At 51.6% G+C, this 25,601-nt stretch overlaps 1 protein-coding gene across 1 annotated transcript in view; it reads right to left on the bottom strand.

The window, feature by feature from the left end:
• Positions 1-25,601, bottom strand: part of MYO5B (myosin VB) — a 180,734-nt gene that overhangs the window by 34,641 nt on the left and 120,492 nt on the right. Inside the window, exons 19-26 of the mRNA XM_021715771.1 lie at positions 24,783-25,013; positions 20,072-20,156; positions 17,940-18,088; positions 16,760-16,879; positions 14,253-14,393; positions 10,410-10,475; positions 4,118-4,357; positions 3,331-3,431 (exon numbers count right to left, since the gene is read on the bottom strand). Coding sequence (XP_021571446.1) covers positions 3,331-3,431; positions 4,118-4,357; positions 10,410-10,475; positions 14,253-14,393; positions 16,760-16,879; positions 17,940-18,088; positions 20,072-20,156; positions 24,783-25,013 — 1,133 coding nt within the window. The remainder of the gene's footprint in view (positions 1-3,330; positions 3,432-4,117; positions 4,358-10,409; positions 10,476-14,252; positions 14,394-16,759; positions 16,880-17,939; positions 18,089-20,071; positions 20,157-24,782; positions 25,014-25,601) is intronic.

Below are 25,601 nucleotides of genomic sequence, written 5' to 3'. Positions count from 1 at the left end.
GGGGGGGGCAGGGGAGGCAGGCCAGAGAGCAGGCAGTGGCAGGTGGGGAGGGTCAGGCAGGGGAGCAGGCAGGAATGACAGGCCAGAGAGCAGGTTTGGGGCAGGCAGGGGAGACAGGCAGTGGGCAGACACCCAGGCACCTCCCAGACTTGTCCACACATGCATGGCCCCGGCCTGTCCTGCTGCTTGCACTCCCAAGACCTCCCTCTCCCTGGATAGGCAGCTGAATCATTGCAAGGCTTCTTCCCGATCTTTGATTACCGGTTTGAAGTCCACACACGAGGCCTGGGAGATACTGACTTTCCCTCTGTGAAGATGTGGAAGCAGGACTTGCCCGCCCTTGCTCTGCCCAGCACTGCTCGTCCTTCAGTCCACACCTTGGCTTCCTATCCACCCTCCTGGGATGTTCCCTGGGATCTCAGAGAAAGGGCAGGCGCCTCCTCAGACCCCAGGGAGGACAGAAACGTCTGAGGCCCAGGCTTGGCCCCTTGAGGAAGAACATGTGTGGACGGAAGCAGCCCTGCCATGGGGCCACCACTCAGAACCAACAGAATTTGGAGAAACACGAGGAAACGATCGCCTCCCAGAAGAGAGCTGGGCTCAGCCAGGAATGGCTGCAGGGTTTGGTGAGGGAAGTGTCACATGGAACTGGCTGCCCCTGCCGGGCTCCCACAAGATTCTGAGCCTGCACACAACCCCCTCCCCGCCCCCGCTGCCCTCAGTAAACATGACTCCTGGACCGATGGTGGGAGGGATGAACGGCCTCAGTTGGCCTGCCTGAGCCTGAGGGCAGCAAGAAAGCCACCCTGGGCTGAGGGCCTCCTGTGGCTCCCAGGCCTGCCAGGTGGAGAGGGGCTGCAAGGTGTCCTGGGCCAGAGGAACCAGGCGCACCACCCCCTCGCCATGAACGCATGAGCATGGTCAGAAGAGCACTGTTCTTGGAGCCAGACTTGAGCCCTGGCTGCGCTTCTACCCACCTCTGTGACTGTGCATGCCTCTGCCTCCAATACTGCTCCCGCACCGCAGCCCCAAAAAGACAGACTGCTGATGCCCAGCCCTCCTGCTCCTGGAGGTGAAGGAGGGAGCACTCCCTGGAGGCAGCAGTGCCAAGCTCCTGCAGCTCCGCCCAGAGCAGGGACACCCTGGCTCCTCATGGAATGCCAAGGGCAGAGACACAGCTCTGAAGACCAAAGCAGAGCTCTCCAGCTGTGGTGACTAGCAGGTGAAAACCAGCTGATCTTGGGACCATGGTACTGGAAGGGTTGGTGACGGCGCAGGATGGAAGCGTGCCCTCCAGACACTGAAGCCAAAGTCAGCGTACAAACCGTGACTTGTTCTGGGGGTTAGGGGGAGCTCATCAAACTTCTAAAGGGGCCCTCTTTCCCCACAAGTCACACACGCATGGACACGGTTTGTGTGTAAACCACACAACTCTCCATGCCAAGAAAGCTGTAGGAAAGGACCCTCGTCCTAACGGGACGCCCTGCTGCTGGGCTCCACAGACCCCGTGGTTGGTCCCCCTCCTGGCCACCCCCTGGCTGCCCCCACTCCCTCTGTGCTGGGACTCACAGCCATTGGACTGTTTTCTCAAAGCTGAGGCTGAAGCCAGATTGGAAGAGAGGGCAGCCGGCCACGGTCGCCCCACAGCACCTGGAATGGCTGCACCTGTGGCGGGCCGGAGTGGGTGCTACAGGCCTCCCTCCTGGGCACAGTGGCTACTTTCTGCATGTAGCTCAGTTTCACAGGCTATTAATCCCCTCTTGTGCACTGGGCTTGCTGAGAACGGAATTATTTCAATATACAATAAAAGCTGTTTTTATTTTATCACCATCATTCTTATTGCTTCAAAGAAAGACAAAGCCAGCGTATTAAGCAACTCCTGGGAAAACCTAAACCCAGGTCTCAATCCCTGAATACAAAGTGGCTGAAAGCAGCGCTGATTCCAAAGATCGGAAGACAATGGCTGGCCAGGACCGCGCACGCCTCTTTTTGCTAAAATGTCACCTGCGCTCCTTTTTCTTATTAATTTCATTTCTTATCTTCAGCCCAAGGTAATTTAAAACGATGAAATCTTGACTCCAGTCTCAGCACTGAGTCACCTTCACTCCTTCTTTAGGAAAAGAACAGCATCTCTCTGGGAATAAATGTCATTTCCCCCGGGGGCCTCCTGATCACCTGAGCCAAGGCCTGGCCCAAGCCAGGCCTTTGGATCCTACCTTGACTCGGTCAGGGGCCATTGTGGGTGAGCTAACCCCTTGGGCCTCTGCAGGAGGGACTGGAAACCAAAGCACTAGGAAGTCTTCAGAGATTCTGCCACATTCTTGCAAAAACTCCAGGTCGCCCTCACAGTGCCACCTAATGACATTTTCTGGAAATGTCTGTTGGTTTCAGCAACTTTGGACACATGCTCAATGATGGTGGCTTGACATCCTATTTGTTGGGGCAGGAGCAAGGTCTCCAGGGAAAAGACCAGCTCCACTTTGTAGGTGCCCAAGAAGGCAGAGACAACAGAAACAGTGCTAACAGCACTAACACCACACGGGCTCCACGAGCAGGCGCTGTTCGAGGCACATTACGTGGCCTAGCTCGCCGAACCTCAGAAACCACGGACAGCATGCTGCCATGGCTGTCCCCAGCTCACAGACGGGGTGACTGAGGCACCGAGCGGTCGTGAGGGCGCTACTGAATGGGGCGTGAGTGGTTCCAGGGACCCATGCAATCTGCCTTGGGTCTGCATCTGTCCACTGACAGCCCTTGGCCTGCTGCCTCCCTCAGACAACCACCCTCCCTCGTCTGAGCCCTCAGGCAGCCCGTCCTCGAGGAGGTTCCCAAGGTGCTCGGTTTGCTAAGCCCAGGGAGAGCTCATTTGGCCAAGATGATGGAAACACTCCCATTCCGCCTGCGAGGGCCCAGACGGGGTTCCGAGCCACAGCACGGGCCGCCCCGTGACACCCAGGGTGTGTACAAGCCCGGCATCACAGCAGGTGGCCAGGACAGCCCCCACGGTTTGTCAGGCACCTCTGGACTAGCGTCCTCTTCCAGAGAAGGGAATCCTTGCCAGCTGCCCCCCCGCCACCTCCCGCCATTCCCCCAGGGATGTTCCCGTCTCGCAGTGCCTTTCAGGGGATCTGGGTTCTAGACACCCTTGGTGTGTTCCTCGCATCTTACCCAAGAGACAGCAGGGTAGGGACTGAGTCACTCCCTTTTGTTTACGTCCCCTGATAAGTAATTCCCTGACGCCGAGTGCACGGTCAGTGTCCAAGGAACAGGCCTTGGCAGGTTGGGCAAGGAAGACCATCCCCTGCTACCGTCACCGAGAGGCAGCCTTACCTGTTTGTCTGGCAGACCCCATGGTAGGCCTCAATGGCGTCCTCCTGGTCCACGTGCTTTTCGCTGTTGGGCCAACTTGTTCTGGCATTAATGTTTGGCTCCTGGAAGGCCCCAGATTGAGAAATAATTTGGTCACACAAACAGTTGCTGCAAATGACCCAACATACAGGTGTAAAAACACGCTTCTGGGAAAAGAGAAAGGCCTGGGAAGAACTCAGGTAACTGCAGTTTGACCCAGGCAGGACTAGTCACTTTGGAAGAGAGACAGAGCGACAAGGCTGGGCTGTGAGAGACCCGGGTGCAGAGCCGGGGGGAAGACCAAGCATGGCGTCCCTGGAGGAGAAGGCATTGAATGCAGAGGCCATGGCCACCGCCTGGTCCAGCACACCCGTTCCCGTCTACCCACCCCTGCGCTGCAGGGCCCATGCCTGAAGTGGCCTAGGCTCTTGGAGCCCACGGAGTGGCCCACGGCCCCCCTCCCACACTCCAGTCTGTTCCAGGAGGTGAGGATGTCAGGAGGGAAAAACAAGCGGGGCTGGCTGCCCTGGAAGGACGCAGAGAGGACGACTCCGCTCCAGACACAAACAGCAAGGGTGTGCGGGGCAGACAAGACCACGCGCGGTGACCTCCTGAGTGTCTTCACGGCAACCTCGGGAGTGTCTGGAAATGTCCCGCTCAGCCTCAGCAAGAGCCACGCCCGGCCTTGAGAGGCGCCCCCAGGGCACAGCGCCCTGCCCTCTCGGGCCGGAAACCCTCTGGGCAAAGACGCGTGGGCACACCGCCCTACCGTGCTCGGGCCGGCGAGCCGGCGCTGCTCGGCGCTGACGATCTGGGTCCTGAGGAGGAGCACCTCCTCCTTGCGCACCTCGAGCTCCTCGCTGGCCAGCCTGAGCTGACTCAGCAGGAGCCCGTAGCCGTCGTGGGAGCCGTGGCCGGGGCTGCTCTGTGCGGCCTGGGCGGCCACGGCCTTCCTCAGCTCGTTCAGGTCGTTCTTCAGCTTCTTGTTCTCTGACTCTAGCTCCTGCCTCTGGAAGAGCCCGAGGACGCGCTCGTCACTCGCTGGGTCCAGGCGCCCCGACTGCATGGCCCCCTCCCCTCCCCAGGCCGCCTGCCCTGTCCACCGGAGAGGCTGCGAGCAGCCTGCCCATTAAAAACAAACTTAGAGAGGGGGGTCTCGCTCCCTCACCCAGGCTGGAGTGCAGCGGCACAATTACAGCCCACCGCAGGCTCAGCCTCCTGGGCTTAAGTGGGCCTCCCGCCTCTGGCTCCTGAGTAGCTGGGACGACAGGCCACCACCACACCTGGCTTTGGCCTTCCCATGTAGACACAAAGCATGGTGAAAGTTCGAAGTGGCATCATCAAGCAGTCAGAGCTGGGCCTGCATTTGAACTCACGCCCTGAGCTGCAGGTGTGAGCACCAGATGCGACACCTCTGGAGGCAGTTCTCTGTATGACCAACACTGCACCACAGCTTTATAATTCAAAATATTTTGTGCCAGGAAAACGGGTCCATGTTCCACCCAAGAGTTGTGGAACAGGCTCTCCTACAAATCTAGCACTGGAAACAGTAACAGATACAGTTTTCTTTCTTAGAATTCTGAGGCATTTTAATGGAATACTTATAAATAGTATAAGTCTCTCAAAAAAAAAAAAAGCCTAGTTTCATCACAGAGTTATTTATTATAGTAAAGCACAAGAACAATTAGTATGTTCTGCAATTAGAGAAAGGTAATGTTAACCAACCACGAAAAATCATGTTTGCAAAGAGACTGTTGTGTGGACCAATTCTTATGTTAAATGAAAAAAGCAGAATATAAAGTTTTTAACAGCTATGTAAATAATATGCATATAAAAATATTAGAAAGAAATACCCAAGTAATATCAAAGACTGCCTCTAAGTGGCAGGAATGTGGATTTTCTTTCTTTCTTTCTTTTTTTTTTTTTTTGAGTTGGAGTCTCACTCTGTCACCCAGACTGGAGTGCAGTGGCCGCTCCCAGCCACCACAGCCTCGACCTGCTGGGCTCCGGAGATCCTTTCGCCTCAGCCTTCCAAGTAGCTGGAACTACAGGCACGTGCTACCACACCCGGCTAGTATTTTTTTTATTTATTGTAGAGATGAGGTCTCGCCAAGTTGCCCAGGCGGGTCTTGAACCCGCGGGCTCAGGCAATCCACTCACCTCGGCCTCCCAAAGCACGGGATTATAGGCTGAGCCACCGAGCCCAGCCGGAATGTGGATTTTCAAAGATTCTCTAACTTTTTCTGTATTTTAAATTATTCCAAGATGACCGGAATGACTTGGGTAAATTTACAAATAAAATGAAAACTTCCTATATAAAGGGCACATTAAGAAAAAAAACAAGTCACTGAAAGGACCTTCTCAATTGGGTCTTTTCTATTTCACGCTCAGTGTCACGTAAGTCCGCATTTATGGTCAGTTAAGATAGCAAATGTCCAAGTGCCAGCTTGGACCCTCAGCGCCCTGTTTCTCTGGCACAAGCTCTGAGTCGCGGGCACCCTTCTCTTGATCTGAATCCCATTCTGGCTGACAGCAGGTAGATAAGAAAAAGCCAACGCCGCTGCTGGCCATGGCCAGGTCTATGTTCTGTTCAGAAAGCCCCCTGGTTGGTGATGGTCATGGCTTCTTTGGGTCACCTGGCCTGTCCCTCCGCTGTGCTGGATGCCAGGGAATGGTCAGCTGCCCCCTTGCTGACCCCAGAGTGATTCCTCCCACCCCTACCATCTTCGCCACTCACTCACCTCCACCTTCTCACCCGGCCAAGGCCAATGGCCACTCCAGGGAGACCCCTTTCCCAGCCCATCTCTCCTGTGGCTGCTGCTCTAAAGGAGTGACTGGCCCCAAGGACCCTTCGCCTGACCTCACTCCAGCCAGTGGACACCTGAGCCTTGTGCATGGCATGCAGACAATGCGCTTCTGCCCCGAGCTAGGGCTACTCTAGGGGTTCCAGAAGGATAGGGGACATTCCTAAATTTCTGGCAGGTGGATCCAGAGTTGAGCAAAAATCACTTGTCAAGGGGATCCTCCCAGCATAGCTTTTCACTGACCTATGCACCTGTGGGCAAGCTTTCCAAATCCAACTGGGTGGGGCTCAAGCTGGAAGAAACACCTGAGTAGTCAGGTGAGCTGACACATCACCTGTTTCAGAGCTGGGTCCTAGCTGCTCAGGCAGAGTCTATGGTTTTGAGGAGGGAGGTACTTCCCACCCTTAGTACTGCAAGCATTCAGAGGGCTGTGCATAGCTGGGGTTCACTAAACGTATGCTGAGTGAGTTTTGCCTACAAGACCCATTTCCTTTTTATAAAAAATCACCTGAGAAACCGGAGAGGCTAGGAGTAAGGGGGTACCGTGTCTAAGAAAACTCTTAATGTGCAGCTTTGTTTTGCCCTCAGGTACTGTTACCAGTAATGTGCTTGTTTTAAAGATCCAGTACTTGCCTGGAGCACAAGAATGATTTGAGGGAAATAAAGTAAGCTACGCTTTCTGCTTAATTCCAGCTGGAGTTAAAGGTCGGAGGAAAAAACAAGGTGCATGTAAATGGAGTCATAAGAGTTGGAGACTCAGAAGATTTTCCAAGTCCTCTCTCATACAACCTAACTATTTCATTTACCATACTGTTCCCTTTTAGTCTTCCCAATAAAGCTTTTAAAAAAAATTAAGTGGTCCTCTGGTCCCTGAAGGTCTTGGCTGGGCCTGGTTCAGTGGCCTCCCCAACGCTGGCCCTCCCTCACAGTGGGTGGGTCTAACCCCAGGGTCCCCAGGAGCAGCCTCTGTGACACAGACCAAGATGAGGTCCAGTTTTATCAGAGACAGTGATGGGAAAGCTGGGTCTGTACCCTAAGAATCCTCCTGGGCTGATGGCAGCTGAGTGGAGGTGTTTAGAGCTGTGACATTCTGGACGTGTATTTACTGAGCCCGCTCTGTGTCAGGCTCCACACAGGCAGCAGAGGTGACACCCACGGAAGCACAGAAGGGCATCTTGTTCGTGCACGGCTGAGTTGGGGTAGTTTTTGCGTGATTTGAAAGCAGGAGTCTGGGAGGAAGTGCTCTGCGGATAGAGTCGAACCATGGTTAGCCAACTTGGGAGGGGCAATAGAATGACTGCAGGGCTTGTTAAAACACAGAGGGCCAGACCCACGCCAGGCTCCTGATCCAGTGGCCTGGGTGGGGGCCTGAGAATGTGCACTTCCAGCAAGCTCTTAGGGATGCTGATGCTGCGGGCTCCAGACCTGCTCCCAGAGGACAACTGGGCTACAGCTCTTGTCCGTTCTAAGAGGACGGGTGGGATGGACACGCCAAAAGTGCTCACGAGTTCACACGCTCCTTCTTACCCCCTGGGGCGAAGCCTCCCTCAGGAAGGCACGCAGAGACCTGCACACAGTCCCTCTGCCACAGGCACTGATCACATGAAGAGACTGCTAGTCTTCCTGGAGAGTTTTAAATGGTTAAAATACCACATGAGGAAAATAGGTCTAGTCAGTAACTCCAGAAGGAAACCCCTATAAAACACCCTTTCTTATACCATTTGCATGGCCCTGGCAGTTTAAAAAGCCAAATGGTGCTGGGATACTGGATAGTCACATGCAAAAGAATTCAGCTGAACCCTAGCCTCATATCGTATACACAAATCAACTCAAAATGGATCAAAGGCCTAAATGTAAGACCTAAAACTATAAAACTCTTAGACGAAAACATAGGGCAAAAGCTTCATGACATTGGATTTGGCAGTGATTTCTTAGACCAGACACCAAAGGCATAGGAAACAAAAAGAAAAACCAGACAAATCAAACTTCACGAAAATTTAAAAATGTTGTGCACCAAAGACACAACCAACAGAGCAAAAAGACAACCCACAGAATGGGAGAAAACATTTGCAAATCATATGTTTGTTAAGGCAGTGGTCCCCAACCTTTTTGGGATTGGTTTCATGGAAGACAATTTTCCCACAGACTGGAGATGGTTTGGGGATGATTCAAGTGCATTACATTTATCATGCACTTTATTATTATTATTATACTGTAATACATTATGAAATACACAATGAAATGTATGTTTATATAGAATAATGAAATGTAAATATATAATATATAATGTAAATAAATATATTTAAAACAAACAATGAAACGTGTAATATATAATGAAATAATTACATATAATTGTACAACAGAATTACATATATATTATAAATAACTATTCATAATTATTCAATAATTATGCCACCATATGTAGCTGTACATTTGAAGTACATCAACTCACTTGCCACTCACCAATAGTTTTGATATGAGTATGCAAGCAAGTGATTTATGATGGCCTCTGTGTCATCACACTCACTGCTCATGTTCATCTGTATTTGTTGCAACTCCCCGGCGCTAGCATCACCGCCTCCACTCCACCTCAGACCATCAGGCATTAGATCCTCAATAAGGAGCGTGCAGCCTAGATCCCTCGCATATGCAGTTCACGGTAGGCGCCATATGAGAATCTAATGCCGCTGCCCATCCGAACAGGAGGCAGAGCTCAGGTGGTAATGTCAGCAATGGGGAGTGGCCGCAAATACAGATGAAGCTTGGCTCACTCACCCGCCACTCACCTCCTGCTGTGCAGCCCAGTTCCTAACTGGCCATGGACTGGTACTGGTCCACAGCCCAGGGGTTGGGGGGCCTCCTGTGATAAGGGACTATCTTCCAGAATATGTAGTGAACTCCTAAAACTCAACAACAAAAACCCAAACTAATCCAAATGAGGGTAGAGGACTGAACGGACATTTCCTCAAAGATATGCAAATGGACAACGAGCACATGAAAAGATACCCAGTATCAAATCATTAGGGAAATATAAATGAAAACTACAATGAGAGATCACCTTATACCCACTAAAATAGCTACTATTAAAAAAAAAAAAAACAACAGAAAATAGTAAGTGTTGACAAAGATGTAGAGAAATCAAAACCCCTGGTGGTAATGTAAAATGGTACAGCTGCTGTGAAAAGCAGTGGAACAGTCCTTAAAAACAATTAAAAATAGGATTACCACATGATCTGGCGATTCCACTTCTGGGTAAATACTCAAAAGAACTGGCTACAACATGGAAGCAACCCAAATGTCCAACAATGAATGAATACATAAGCAAAATATGGAATATATGCATAATAGAACATTATTCAGTCTTGAAAAAGAAGGAAATTCTGACACAGGCTACAACATGGATGAGCCCTGAGGACACGATGTTAAGTGGAATAAGCCAGACACAAAAACACAGATACGGCATGACTCCACCCATATGAGGAGACTGGAGTTGTCCAAATCACAGAGACAGAAGGTAGAATGGTGGCTGCTGGGGCTAGGGGAGGAGGGACGGGGGAGTGATTGGTCAACAGGTGCAGAGTTTCAGTGTCCCAAGACGAAGCACTACGGAAGTGCACCGTGGTGATGACTGTGTAACATTATGAATGCATTCAGGACCCCCGAAACATACACTCACAAATGGGTTAAGATGGTGTATTTCATGTTACGTGCTTTTGCCATGCTAAAACAAACAGGAAAAGACCATGGGAATGATGACGGAGGTTCTCCTGGACAACGCAGCCATTCCCAGAGCTCCCTGCAGCCCTCCGAGTGACTGGCAGACCAGACACATTCCCCTTCACCAAGTCTCTGAGAAGGGGAGTGCGGTGGGCTGGCATGATGTCTCTCCTCTCTGCTCTAGGGTGCTTACCCTCAGACCCTGGGCCACTGCAATCCCCATGCCATCCCCCGAGGCCAGCGGCACTTGCACTGACAGTCCCTGCCTTACACTGTGCTAGCCCTGAGGTCTTACAGTGATTTTTCTCTGGGCCACAGTTTTTTTTTTTAGCTGAAACCGTATCATGTAGGCATTTATCATCATTCCTGTAGTAAACACGCATTTTCCCCCATTTCACACGTAAAGCAGCTGACGGTGGAAAGGGAGGTTTTTGCCCAGGGCTCTGCTGCCTCGCTGACTTGCTCAGGTGCTGGTCTCCAGACACCAGCTTTGCTGTCGGCACTCCACCACCTGGGGAAGCATGTCCCCAGGGAACTTACCTTCAGACTGTTGTAGGCCAGATCTGCATCCGGGCCCAAATCTATGACAGTCTGCGGCTGTTCCGCCTGCATGGATAGAGACAGGAAGGTGAGCACAGCCACAGGCAATGCCCCACAGACGTATGCCCCAGTTTGCCAAGCTTGCCAGCTCCACCCACAGGTGCACACCCAGCACCTCCACCTTCCACAAGCCCACTTCCTTTCCACTGCAAGGTGTAGCTCAACCCTTCAGCCTACCATGAGGTGTATCACAGACACCCCACCCCTCCCGCCTCACCCCTAACCTTGCAGCTTCGCACGCGTGATCCCTGCAGGCCCCCTACAGGTAGCACGTGTGACACCGGGTTATGGGTTCAGTCGAGTCCCTCAAAAGAGAGGTGGAAGTCCTAACCCCTGGCACCTGCGAACGTGACCTTAGTTGGAAATAGGATCTTTGCAGACGTAATCAAGATAAGGTCGCTGGGGTGAGCCCTAACCCAACAGGACCGGTGCCCTCCTGAGAAGAGAGACACACACAGGGAGGGTGGTCGTGTGAAGATGGGCCTTGCAGCTGTGTGTCCAGGGACTGCAGGACTGCCAGCCAGCACCGCCAGAGGCTAAGAAAGGCATGTGGCAGGTCTCCCCCCAGGCCTCCAGGAAAGCCCAGCTCGTCGGCACCTGGGTTTGACTTCTGTCTCCAGAACCAGGAGCGAGTGTGTCTGCTGTTTTAAGCCACCTGGTCTACAACGCTGTTTTAGCAGCAGGAGGATGCCCACACACTCCTAAAGCTGTTTCTGTCAGCAAGGCTAAGGAGTTGTGCTTCAGTTGGTGGGGGAGGGGAGGGGCCTTGTGCTCTGTTTCCCAAGTGGTGGCAGCGGGACCAAACAGACACTCCACAGCACAGGCATCAGAATGCCAGAGCTAGGGGAGTCAGGGGCCACAGCTGGAGTGCAGCCCATTGGGATTCGCTGAGCTATGACTCCATGAGTGCTTGGAGAGATTTCAAGTGGGTGATAGTCCCTGAATAACATGGGTTTCAGAGGCAAGAGCTGACAGAGTTTAATCAGATCATCTACAGGGCTGGTGATGGTAAGCCCCGCTGTGGATAGCGTGTGCCCAGGCTTGGAGACAGGGTCCAGGTTGGGCATCTCCTGTAGGCCCTTCCAGATGAAGGATGTTTCTAGTCCTGTAGTCTGGGAGACCTCTCCAAGGTCCCCATCTCTGTGTTGTCTCCGCCCTCACAGGCGGTGCAAGGGTGAGACTATTCGGGTCAACACTCCACATGCTACCCAGTGAGAGCCCTGCAGTGGATCTGCCACATGACCATGGATGACAGTAGAGTGTATCAGGGTCTCAGAAAATGGAGCTCACCGAATCAAATTCAAGGGGCTGGGATGGCAGTCATGTTTGTAAAGGAGCGCCCCTCAGAATCACCTGGTGACCAAGGTGACTTTGCTAGGCCAGGCAAAGGGAGCTGGCTCGATGCAAAGTCAAGTACATGACCGCTGGCTACGTGGGAAGTCAAATACACCAACAACTGTCTGTATGGGAGATCAAGTACACTGACTGCTGGCTGGATGGGAGACCAAGTACACCAATGGCTGGCTAAACGGGAGGTCAAGTACACTAACAACTGGCTAGATAGAAGGTCAAGTACACTGACCACTGGCTGGATGCGAGGTCAAGTACACTAACGGCTGGCTGGATGGGAGGTCAAGTACACAGATCACTGGCTGGATGAGAGGCCAAGTACACCAGCGGCTGGCTAAATGGGAGGTCAAATACACAGACCGCTGGCTAAATGGGAGGTCAGTTACACCAACAACTGGTTAAATGGAAAGTCAAGTACACTGACTGCTGGCTGGTTGGGAGGTAAGGATGGGAGGCCAACAACTGGCTAAATGGGAGGTCAAGTATACTGACCACTGGCTGGATGAGAGGTCAAGTACACCAACTGCTGGCTGGATGGGAGGTAAGTACACTGATTGCTGGCTGGATGGGAGGTCAAGTACACCCACCACTGGCTGGTTTCACAGAGACCCTGCCCTTGTGGTTCCACCACTTCTACACTAAGGACCTCTCAGGCTTCCCTGCTGTTCTGCATTCAGAGTGTGGCCTCGTCTCTGGCTGAGATCCTTGGCCCTCTCTCTCCAGAATGAAGATCCAGGTATCTCAGGATTCCCCTGGGGACAAAGAATGAATCCAAGAACTTGACCTCTAAACACTTAGTGTCAGAGTGCTCTAGAGGGACCCATACTCCCCCGCTTCACTTCTGCCTTTCCTACTAAACTGCCAGAAACAAGGTCATTCTCCTTAAAGGGAGATCCCTATACACACTACAGGGCAGTGGTCCAAATCACTAACATATAGAGGTGGTTTTTTGATTTTTGTTTTGTTTGTTTTGTTTTGTTTTTTAGATCTGGTATCAAGATAGCGGTCTAAAGCCAGATTCTGAAATGAACTGACAATCTTGCGAGGGGCTGCTGGTAGGCTGGGCACTGTCAGATGCCATCCGTAGCGCTCTCCAAGCTTCCACTGGCCTGAATTCCACTTGTCTGTCGGGACAGCTTCTCGTTTCACTGAATGTGTCACTTGTGAACCTGATCCTTTCCCTTCCATCCTGGTCTAGCCCGCCCATCAGCAGGACTGACTTGTACTTAAAAACCAAGAATTGGCTTGTGACACAGACCTGACTCTGCATCTCATCTGACTGGAGCACAAGATGTGTGCTTAGAGGTGGGGAAGGGATGGGGGCACTGGGTGGGCATCTACCCTACAGCTGGTCCTTCAGTCTTGAGACAGACCAAAGGCCTTTGCCAATCCCACTACGTGGCCCGCTGATGGTGTGACCCATGTTGGACGTGACCTTGTGTCCACTGAGATGGTCCTTGCGCCTCCAAAGAAATAGGTCGTGGCTCCCCCTCAGCAGCACCGCTGGATCCCACGGGCTATCTCCATCCTGCAGCACCAACCTTGGACTTATCTAAGCACCACCAAGGTCATTTTCCACTTCTCACCTATGATGTGACTGGTTCTCCCAAACTAGGTATGAATTTCCTCAGGGCCAAGGATGTCGCCTACATTTCTACCTCCTCTCATCTAGTAAACATCTTGTGGACCTACAATAAGCCCAGACCAGCATAAGCTGCCAAGAAGGTCCTTGGGACAGAGGGATGACTTCTGGGGCTACTAAGGTTTTGTACAATACTCCTTTGCAGACGCAGGAGGTTGAAATGAGGCAAGGGTGAGCCCACGAGAGATAAGGGCAGCAGTGGCAGCCATGAGAGGACGGTAGAAGATGCAGCACAGGAGAGGAGAGTGGAGAGGAGGGTAGAGAGGAGGGGGCAGCCGCAGGAGAGGAGGGTGAGTGGTTCATGCCTGGCCTGCCCTGACCCAGGGAGCTGAGCTCAAGGTCACACCAGGCTTTGAGCACATGGATGTATGTGTGTGACAACATAATCGGTCCCCCCAGCACTTAAAGGACACTTCGTGCTCAGCCTACATGGATCCCACCTTGGCAGCCTTGAAGGACACAAGCCTCTGAGAGGGGAACAGGTCTTCTCCGCTAGAATCTGACCATCTTAGACTTCAGGATACGTCCTGGCCTCCTGGCATGACCTCCCCTCTCTGCAAGTAGTGACGGTGCCTCAGACACCCCTGGCTTCATTAAAGAAGCCCCGAGCCCTGGGGCACTAGGGAGCGTCCTCCCGTCAAGCTGGGCGGCGTGTGGGGCTCATGGGGAAGATGTCACGTCACTTCAGTACGTGTGGAGAAGCTCTCTGCCACCTGGATCAGCATGGGCCTGCGGGGCTACACCTGCCATGAGAGCTGCGGGCATGCAAGGGCATGGCAGCTGGCACGCACCTGGACTCTCCTGCTGTCCTGCAGGTCCTTCTTCTCCAGCTGGGCCTGCAGCCTCTTCCGCTCCTGCTCCAGCTCCCGCACCCTCTTCTGCAGCTTCAGGAAGACCGTCATGTCCATGGCTGCCTTCTCCAGGCCAACATCCTTCACAGGAGACAAGGGCAGGGACAGGGGCTCATGGCACGCACACCTCAGGGAGCACGGGCCTTGTGGCCTCACTGGTGGCCATCTGTCGCCCAGACATTAGCCTGCCTCTCAGGTACAAGGCCAATGCCAGTCAGCTAGTTCTGCTGCTCACTCAAGGCTCACTTTCCACCCAGAGCACATCTGAGTCTTTGCCATTTTATCCAACACAAGCCACTTAAAAAGGCTGAGCCTCTACTCCAAGAACAAATGGACAAAGACAGAGTCACTTTCTCTGGAAGTTAAAAGAGCTCACTTCTGGAAAATGGTCTCTTACCAAAAAGATCAAAAGGCTCGGGACCTATGCTTCCCGATGAAGTCTCAGCATGTTTACGCATGCTCGCAAATGTGGTGTCACCCCCACTTGGTTCACCTTGAACACAGCAATCCAGGCCCTGCCTCCGGGGTCATCTACCCAACAGATCCCAATGCATTCGTTTCCCAGAAGATGTTTTCCTTTCAGGCTCAGGTCTGGGTTTACCCTCCAGGGCTCTGAACACATAAGGATGTGTGTACAAACACTTGTCCTGACAGCAGACGGGCAGTGTGTAAGAGCACATCCAAACAGGCTTTGAGCACACGGATGTATGTGTGTGACAATATAATTGGTCCCCCCAGCACTTAAAGGACACTTCGTGCTCAGCCTACACAGACCCCACCTTGGCAGCCTTGAAGGACACAAGCCCTGTGATGACAGCGCGATGCCCGCGTGTAAGCAGTCACGTGCACAAACACAAATGATGCGCCTGGAAGCCTCCAGGGACCTCGACTTGGGGATGGCAGTGGACAGCTGACGGTGACAGCTGACGGTCTTGAGCAGGCATACACTAGAGGCTTCCTAAGCTCACACAGAAGTGCACGGCAGTCAGGAGACGTGTCCCAGGACCACCCACAGCCCTCTGTCCCCTCACTCTCATCACCGGTCACCCTCTCCCCACCCCCACCCTCTCATCACCAGTCACTCTCTCTCCCTCCACCCCCACTCGCATTGTCAGTTATCCTCTCCCCCACAACCCCTCACTCTCATCAGTCACCCTCTCCCCCCACCCTATGTCCCCTCACTCTGATCACCAGTCATCCTCTCCCTTTCTCTCATTAATAGTCACCCCTCCTCCACTCTCATCGCCAGTCATGCCCTCCCCCCACCGCCCCCCTCCATCTCAATGCCCATCTCCCTCTTCCCCCACTCCCTCCCACTGCACGCTCATCGTCAAGCTTCCCTCATCTTTCCTTGCACCACCAGCACTGTCCTCTGTCACAGCACAAGCCCCTCAACTGCTCACCATCTATCTGCTTCAGTTGAGCTTTGACAGGAGGGTCCGCCTCTGGTCGGGTGACACTCTCTGGGCAGCACCTCCTGGCCGGGCCTGCACAAGGTGCGTGCTGCACGTATTCGTGTTTGCAACGGTCTCTGCTTGGTGTCTATGTGCTCTATAAGGCCTCACGTGCCTGTGGCTTTCTTTTCAAAAGCCAAAGGAAAAACTGCGCATCTGTATTTCTTGGCAAAGTCATGCCTGGACCACAAAGTCCACTGCAAGGCACATGAGTGACTCTAAGAGGCTATTACTGACCAGCATCCTGTCACTCAGCATACTTCCTCTCCCAATGTTTGTTGTTCTGAGTTTTATCCAGTTTCTGAGTGGGGGGACAGTCTTGTACATTCATTATTTATTTATTTTTAGTGACAGGGTCTCACTCTCTTGCTCAGGCTGGAGTACAGTGGTATGATCACAGCTCACTACAGCCTCCAACTCCTGGGCTCAGGTGATCTTCCTGCTCAGCCTCCGAGTAGCTGGGACTACAGGTGTGCAACACCATATTCAGCTAATTTTTAAACTCTTTTGTAGAGATGGAGTCTCACTTTGTTGCCCAGGTTGGCCTCAAACTCCTGGCCTCAAGTGATCCTCCCACCTCAGCCTCCCAAAATGCTGGGATTACGGGCGTGAGCCGCAGTGTATTTACTGATATCACTATATGTCTGCCATACTAACTGGGGATGATAACTTGGATCCATTTTAATGACCTAGCTGCCCCTTCTCAAGTCATCTCGCCTTTGCATCAGCGTCTCAGTTTTGCAAGAGGATTCAGGGATAAACCTCTCCCCTCCTTTCTGAACACTGGGTTAGGTGGACAGTAGCGTGTTACTGTGCACAGTACCTGCTAACTCCAGAGAACGGTCTCCAAAGCCACAGTAGCCTGTGACCCTGCTTTCAGGAATCAGCCCCTGGGCACACTGGTCACACCCCAGAAGGGTGACTCCCGGGCAGCTCTGCACAGGGAACAAACACGCCCTCTGGAGGACACAGCCAAGAGCCGGCCTTACTCACCTCCACCTGCTGCAGAGCGTCCTCGGTGTCTCCAATCTCAGAGGTGGATATGGACGGGTAATTGGAGTCCGATTCTAAGCTGCTTTGGTTTGATGGGTTCCGCCTGTGGCCTGGGGCTTGCTGTTCAAGGAGAAAACTGTGAGAACTCATAATGGGATAACATTCTTAAGAACTTCCTTTCCACAGGGTGGTGGGCCCTGGCCCTGACCTCCTGCCTGGTGTGTCAGCAAGAACACGTATTACTACCTCTCAGAAAGACGGCCACACAGAGCTTGCCTGCCAACACTTCATCCACAGTGCTCATAGTCAGGCATGGCAGCTAGAAGGCAACACGGCTCCAAAGACAGGATCGTGTGCCCTAGTCTCTGAATGAAAGGTGAATCCATGACCCTTAGGCCAGATTCCCTGAAGAGTCCAGGGGAGATCACCTTTCACTCCTGGTCCTGCCTTCCAAATGCACAAAGGCAGTCACGTTACCTGTTTCCCTCTCCTGAAAAGAATGTTGCAAACCTGCCCCAAACAGTCCCTCCCCCTTCAACGGGCATGCCGTCAATTTTATGAAAATAGTGACATATGAGAAATATAGTTTTCCACTTATACTGTTCATTTAAAAATATCTCCCCTTTTTTTGCATCAGATTGGCTTTCAGAAAGAAAACTGAGCATGGTAGGAAAATTTCAGATGTCTATATATGTTCCTACTCAGCCTTTCTTCCTGGTTTCTATGCAATTAACTTATTCTGTCTTGTTTGAATACATATTTCTGGAAGAAATGTTTATAAAGAGTAAGATGAGTCCTGAAATATCATGAAATTATTTCTACATATACCACATTTCATCAGAGATTAGGAGACCCGACGGGCCCTTGAGGGCCTCTGCCACACACACCCAGGAAGCTGAGCTCATGACTGCACACACCATTATCTTCCAGTACAGGAACCTCCCCAGCACAAGACAAGGAACGACAGCACACACAAGCGGGTGGAACTGTCCGAACTCGTGGCTGAGATCTAAGACCCCAAAGTTGCGAGAGGAGGTGCCTCAGGAATGAGTCTCCCAGCCCAGCCACTTCCTTGCATGGTTCCCGTGCTCTGCAGGGACGGCAGGAACAGAGGCAGGAAGGCAGCACCGCACGCGCGTGTGTCCTGGGCAGCGCCGCACAGTGGGACCGCCCTCCTTGCCTTCACAATGGTCATCTCGTCCTGCAGGTTGTCGTATCTCTGCTCCAGCCGTGAATACTCCTTCACAAGGTTCTGGTACCGGGACCGCTCCTCCTCCAGCTCTTTCCTCATCAGGAGGTTTTCCTTCACAGAGTTCTGAGCAAACTCATCTGGAAGGAAGCACACTGAGCTGCCATTTTCTGGGTGGCTCCCCTCGAAAGTATGGACTCGCTTTCTGACTAATCTCTTGCTAAAAGGCTGCCCGCAACAAGCTTATCCCAGAGGCCCTGGATGAATCTGTGGGGCTCTTCACTTGCTGTGAGGCCAGTGGGATGCTAGTGTCTCCGCCCTGGTCTCTGGAGATGGGAGGAAGACAGACCCTGCTCACGGGGAAGGGGCAGAGAAGTCGCCAGCGCACGTGAGACTCCCTCGGTCAACGCACCAGCCCCTCCTCTGCCAGCCACCCCAGCACCTGCTGGCAGCGCTCCTGGAAAAGCCAGGAGTAGTCCACAGTTTCCCTCCTAGCCCTGATCTTTCAGGTGCTTGGAGCACAGGGAAATTAAAGAAATTAGGCCCAAGGTTAGGCTGGGGGCAGGAGAGAAGACAAATAGCACGGGTGGCTTCTCTCCTGCCATGACTTATTACTCGTACTAATAGACAGAAAATCATCAGAGAAATGCACATTAAAACCACGCTGCGATGCTGTCCTACACCAATAAGAATGGCTATTCCTAAAAAGTCAAAACAACAGAATGTTGGCAAGGATGCGGAGGAAAGAGAATGCTCATACACTGTTGGTGGGAATGTAGACCAGCTTAACCTCTCTGGAAAGCAGTATGGAGATATCTCAAGGAACTAAGAATAGAACTACCATTTGACCCAGCAATCCAACTGGCTGGGTATCTACCCACATGAAAGGAAACCATTAAATAAAGAAGACACCTATACATGCACATTTATCGCAGCACTATTCACAATAGCAAAGTCATGGAACCAACCTAAGTGTCTACCAACGGTTGACTAAAGAAATGTGATCATATGTACCATGGAATCCTTTACAGCCATAAAGAAGAATAAAATCATGTCTTTTGCAGCATCATGGATGGAACTGGAGGCCACTATCCTACGTGAACTAACACAGAAGCAGAAAATCAGACACCACATGTTCTCACTTATATGTGGGAATGAAACACTAGGTACACATGGGCATAGAGATGGAAATAACAGACACTGGGGGCTCCAAAAGTGGGAAGGGGGAGGAGGTGAGTGTTGCCAGATCACCTGTTGTATACAATGTTCAATAAGCCCATTCTCCACCACTATGCAATATAGCCAATGTAACAAGGATGCATATGTACCCCCAGTCTAAAATAAAATGAAGATAAACTTAAAAACAGCTTATGTTTTCAACAAGACATGATGCTGGCTGGGACCGGGGGGTCATGTGGTTCAGTTCTCTCTTGATACAGGTGAGGAACCTGAGAATGGGAGAGGGGTTTGCTCAAGGCCACGTGGAGCTGGGGCAGGGACTGGGGGCTGTGGACTCCCCACCCCTGCTCTTCCACAACAGATGCTGAAAAGTAGCGAGCAGCACACACAGGAACTGACAGCAACCCCAGAGCTGGTGGGTGCTTCAGAGAGGCTGACCTGGGATGTGATTCAAGACCCTCTCTTCTGCAAACATTAGCGAAGGCCCACTGGGTGGAAGAGACCATGTCAGGTACCCCGGACGCAAAAGCTAAATGTACAAACCAGCCACAGTAACAGCTTCCAAGTGCTCACACCCTCCTAAGAACCTCACCTGCATGACCCACTGAGGGCTGCACCTTATGTCTGTTTTGCAGATGAAGAAGCCAAGGACTTGCTCAAGGCCACACAGCAGCACACAGTAGAGTCATGCTTTGGGTATAGGTCTCCCTGACCCCAAGTTCCATGCGTAACACTGTCCGTGCTAAGTATGTGTCATTTCATTAAACTTCGGAACCCAAATGTCACAGCAGGATCTTGAAAATCACGATTCTTTCTTTAGCTCCCTCTATGAAAGTCCTTTCCCCACAGCAGCCTCTTGAGCAAGCTTGTCAGGGATCTTTGGGGAAAATCAGTGAGGAAAAGAGACCAGATCCCACACAAAACTCAGATGCTTTGGTACGTACCTTTAGCCTGGCTCAGGATTTGGTTGTTAAGCTGTTCTTTCTCATCTTTTAGGAGAGCATTTTCCTGTTCCAGGTCTGCAACACGCTGAAAGAGACAGCAACGGGAATGATGTTCTGGGACACTAGCAAAGGAAAGGCTCCTTTCGTGGCATTTGAATTTTAACTGGTTATGTGAAAATGTCCTTTTTGTTGAAGACAACTGAACTGGCCAAAGCGCCTTTCACATTTGGAAGAAAAAACTGTACACGGGAAGAAATATCCCATGAAACCAAAACAGGCTAGCTTAGCACTGTTTATGGTCATTGAATGCCCATAAAAATGCCATGAAAAGGCTACAGCAAGCTCACATGCTTTGCTGAGGAACTTGCAAAGATAACAGGCTTTCATGTTTTGTGTTTGCCTGTCTTGCTAAATTTTCAGCTCTCAAACCCGAGTCTTCAGAGAGCCAAAAGCTAACAATGAACACAGGATGCCTAGTCTTCATCTAATGTGCTTTCCCTGTCTTACTGGACCATCATAGTCTAAATTCTGGGAAGGGGAAAGAGATTTGCTATTGACTATTGATATTCAGCAGTCAATCTAGCACTGGGCTTCTGATTCACTGCCAGAATGAGGTGAATATTACAAAAAAAGGGGAGAAAAGGATAAGAACACATAGCCTGTTCAAAGAGGAAGCAGGATTGAAACAATGTGAGACAAATCCCTAAAAAATAATTTTTTTGCTATTTATTATAGCAAAATGTTTGCATAGCTTTTTTAAAAAAGTAACAATTCAGATGCCTTCTAAGAGAATGTGAAATTGTCAGTGGGGATAAAGGAGGATGGGATATGGTATGTATTTCTTTTATAATATGAGGGCTAAATTGCATGGATACACCCTTATGCCTGGAACCCCTGGAGATACATGCTGCCTTCTGCAGGAGACCATCAGGTAATTTTCCCCACTAAAACCACATCCACAGTTTTGTGACACAGATAAGGAAGAAGCACCTGAGCACTGCAAAAGCCAGGTAGGGAGCGACTGAGAAACATGTGCCAGGGCCCCAGATTTGAGCCCTCACTTCCTTGAGGGGCACTGAACCAGCACCAATCACTGCAGAATGGACTCTTGTGATCACATCCTAAAGTGTGGAACCTGGCAAAGACAAGCTTCGCAAGCTCACAGATCCCGGGCTCTGTGAGTCTCAGTTTCCCCCTCTGTAAAACGGACACCCACCTTACAGGGCTGTTTTGACCTTAAACAAGATGAAGTACATGGAGTACCCAGCAGCAGGCACGCATGTGGTGGGTGATTGGTCCACGTATGTAGATGGGCCTCACTGCTTTTGCTAGGCACTACACAGAAACACAGACTTTAAAATCATTCTGCCACTGACCAAAAATTTAAAGAAGAATTAATTTTCACAAATTCTTCCAAAAACAGAAGAGGAACACTTCTCAATTCATTCTCTGAGGCTAGTGTTACCCTGATACCCACATCACACAGTCATCACAAGGAACAAAACGACAGATAAGTGTCCCTTCAGAATATAGATTCAAAGACCCTCAACCAAATACTAACGTATTCATGACAAAAACACTCAACAAACTAGAAACAGAAGTGAACTTCCTCAACATGATAAAGGGCATCTTAAAAAACCCATAGTGCTTCATGGTGAAAGACAGTGCTTCTTTCCTAAAAACAGAAAGAGGACAAGGAGGTCCACTCAGGCCGCTTCCACGCAGCACTGTACTGAAGGTTTCAGCCAGGGCAACTGTAAAAGAAAAATGAATGCCTCCAGAATGGAAATTCCAGAAATGCATCTCTATCTGCCGAGATCGTGTATGTAGAAAATCCTACAACATCCTCTTAACAACTCAATAAATGAGTTCAGGTTGTAGGAATCAAGACCAATACACAAAACTCAATAGTATTTTGATACATTTGCAATGAACACTCTGAAAAAGAAATTAAGAAAACGATTCCATTATGATAGCATTAAAGAGAATAAAGTATTTAGGAAAAGTTTTAACAAGAGGAGTGTAAATTTACACTCTGAAAACTAAAAATATTGTTGAAAAAAATTAAAGGTAACCTTAATAAATAGAAACTTCCTGAGGTAATGGATCAAAAGACTTAATATTGTGAGGATGGCGACATGTTCAAGTTGATCTTCAGTTTCAGTGCTGTCCGCAACAAGATTTCTCCAAATAAGATATACAAGAGGCCAATAAGCACAGAAAAGATGCTCAACATCATCAGTTATTAGGGAAATACAGATCAGAACCCCCAGCGAGATTCCACCTCACACCCACCAGGACGACCACAATACAGACAGACAATAACAGGTGCTGGTGAGGATGTGGAGATGTCAGAACCCTCATACCTGCTGGTGGAAATGTAAAATGGTGCAGCAGCTTTGAGAAACACTCTAGCCGTTTCTCAAAAGGTTGAACATACAGCCCAAGTGGCCCACTCCTAGGTATATACCCAAGATGTTTGCAGTAGCATGATTCATAATAGCCATAAAGTGGAAACAACACAAATGTCCATCAACAAATGAACTGACAAAGAAAGTATACCTGCACTGTGAAATATCACTTAGCAATAAAAAGAAGGATGCACTGATCCATGCTATGACGTGTATGGCTCTTGAACGTGAAAGAAGCCAGTTACAAAAGGCCCCATATTACATGATTCCACTTGTACGAAATGTCTAGAACAGGCAGCTCTAAAGGCAGAAAGTGGATTAGTGGCTGCCTGGGTGGGAAAATGGGGGAAATGGGGTGTGTCTGCTACTGGGAACGGAACTCTTTTTTGTGGGGATGAAAATATTCTAAAATCAGACTATAGTGATGGTTGCAAAACTGTGAATATTTTAAAAACCAAAGAACAGTACATTTTTATTTTTATTTTTATTTTTTTGAGTTGGAGTCTCACTCTGTCGCCCAGACTGGAGTGCAGTGGCCGCTCCCGGCCACCGCAGCCTCGACCTGCTGGGCTCCGGCGATCCTTCCGCCTCAGCCTTCCGAGTAGCCGGAATTACAGGCGCGCGCTACCACGCCCGGCTGATTTTTTGATTTATTGTAGAGATGAGGTCTCACCTGCCCAGGCGGGTCTCGAACCCGCGGACTCAGGCAATGCACTCACCTCAGCCTCCCAAAGGCGCGGGATGACAGGCTGAGCCACCGAGCCCGGCTAGAACAGTACATTTTAAACAAGGGAACTAAACGGTATGCGAATTATATTCAATAACGCTGTCAACGAAATCACTCCACAAACCAACCAGCCTGTCATTAACAAGCACAGCACACTGTTGGGTGTGATAAAAGAAATGTGAGTAGGCAGAGAGGCTCCAGGCTGGGTCTGAGCAACCGGCTTCTCCACACATAACCGGCAAGACCGGGCTGCTTGACCTAAGGAGTGACCTAAGCCACCCTGGCCCAAGCCAGTGACGCAGCCGTCTTTTGGGGCAGTCTCCCCAGCCAGGGGAGAAAGAGCCCCAAGGACGGCAGCCTCAGGCCAACAACACAACACACCATAGCCAGCCTGGCAGCAGAGGGACTGGACACTGACTCCCGGGGTTGCAGCCTGGGAGACGACTGTGTGGAGAGGGGAGAGGTGACCACACTGACCTGGAGGACCCTCACGCCCCCATGCGAGAAGTACTTCAGACTCTGCTGGACCCTGTGGCAGCAAAACCAAGGAAGGGGCCCCAGGAGCCTTTGTGAGGTGTGCGTTCCAGCTGGCTCTGGCTCAGCGCCCACCTCCCTTCCTCTCCGGGCTTTACCATTAAGCTCGGGGCACCAAGAGGCGAGTGAAGACAGCGGCTGCCCCACCCTAAGCACTGCATGGAAAGGGGTGGCAGGTGCAGGTCCAGGGGGGCCTGGGGATGATCGGGACCAACTCTGAAAGAGACACACAGATGCAGAGCTGAGGCCGGCGGTCCTCTGCTCATGCTGGTGGTGCTGCATGGAGGTGGGAGTCTATGGAATCACAGTCTGTCCTGGCATCCTCTCTCCGTGGATTTGAAGTTGCTTTCCCGACATCCAGAACACGGAGACCCTCTCTCCTTAGATGCCCAGCCTGCTGCAACCCCTGCCGATGGCCAGGCTCTAAGGCACGGGCCACGTGCTTTCCCCGTGGCCTGTAGAGTTGGGAGAGCAGCAGTGTCCCAAGTCCGTAGGGGGCTCTCAGGGGCCCTGTGGGACTTTCCTGGTCAGAACGGCTGTCCTGGGAGTGGATCAGGAACTCTGTGCCCTGACGTTCAGGAAAGCAGGGCAAACCCAGGAAGTTTGACTCCAAGGGGCAGGAAGTAAGCCCACCCCACAGAGGGGGTGAGTCGGACTGAAACGCTTAAATCCGAGGTAAACACCCCAAAGCCTGACGCTTTACCACAGGCAGGGCCACCTAGAGGCGCCCCATGCCTGCAGGCAATGCCACGAGCTGCCACGGCCTCTGCCATGGCCCTCCTGTCAAGAGAGTCGCCTGGGACCAACTCCTGACCATAAGAGAGATGCTCGCCGGCAGACACTCTGCCCTTAACCAGGCGCCAGCGTCCAGTCAACAGCAGAAACGCCATCAACACTTGTCAAAGGAGTGGACACAGTGTGTGGGCTCCCCACGTCCAGAGAGAGGGCCAGTCTGTGGGCACAAGCCCTGGTAAGGTCCACGGCAACTTCACAGCTTAAGGCAAGGTGGTCTTGGGGGGTGCTGCCCGCCCACACCTACCTTTCTCAGCTCGTCCTTCTCCCTGCTGTGGGCATCCTCCAGGACCCTGCGCTCCGAGTGGGCCCTCCGCAGCTGGGTGCGCAGGCTGTCCACCTCCTCCTGCAGCCCCGGGCCGGTGTCCTCGCGGCTCTGCTGGGAACGTGCCAGCTCCTTCTTCAGCCGCTCCACCTCTACGGCATGTGCGGACGAGGACGTGGACAGCTGCTCCGACAGCGTCTTGAGCTCTTTGTTCTGTGGTAACATTGGCAGATAGGGAGCGGGGAGGGAGATGGAGAGGGAGGGTTATTCGACTGGGAACAGGCACGAAGGCAACCACAAATGAACTTCCAAGGCAGGATGAAACTCACATCGCTACGTGCACAAGTGCTCTCCTGGCATCATCCTAACAGAACCATTGAGAATCCCGAGAAATGGAGGAAAATGAGTCCAGCAAGCCCAACACTGAATCGCCCAGGAGCCACCGTGAGCAGGAGCAGAGTTGGACTGCGTGGTCAGCGTCCACACTGGCCAGCAGACCCCAGTCTGGTCTTGGAGCTGCAGGAACAACACTCCAGGCCCTGGACCTGCAGCCTGCGCCTTGGGATTTCCTGCTCTACCGCACGGAGCCCTCCTGCCAGGGGCTTGTGGGCACAAAGAACTGCAACCTAATCACTAGCTCTGAGACAAAGGACCCCTTCTGCCTCCCCGCTTCTGAGGAGGCCCTCTCCCACCTGCCAGCCGCTGCTCCGTCTAAGACTCTGACTCTGGGAACTGACGCCCCGGTGGCTCCACGCACGCCACACCCCTGCAGACAGGGTGCCAGGTCACCAGACCACCCTC

The sequence above is a fragment of the Carlito syrichta genome, unplaced genomic scaffold (assembly GCF_000164805.1).
Source record: "Carlito syrichta isolate Samal-C Ts95f unplaced genomic scaffold, Tarsius_syrichta-2.0.1 Scaffold307624, whole genome shotgun sequence".
Classification (NCBI taxonomy): Eukaryota; Metazoa; Chordata; class Mammalia; order Primates; family Tarsiidae; genus Carlito; species Carlito syrichta.
The sequence above is the reverse complement of the archived record's forward strand: the minus strand, read 5'-3'. Positions and strand labels throughout refer to the sequence as shown.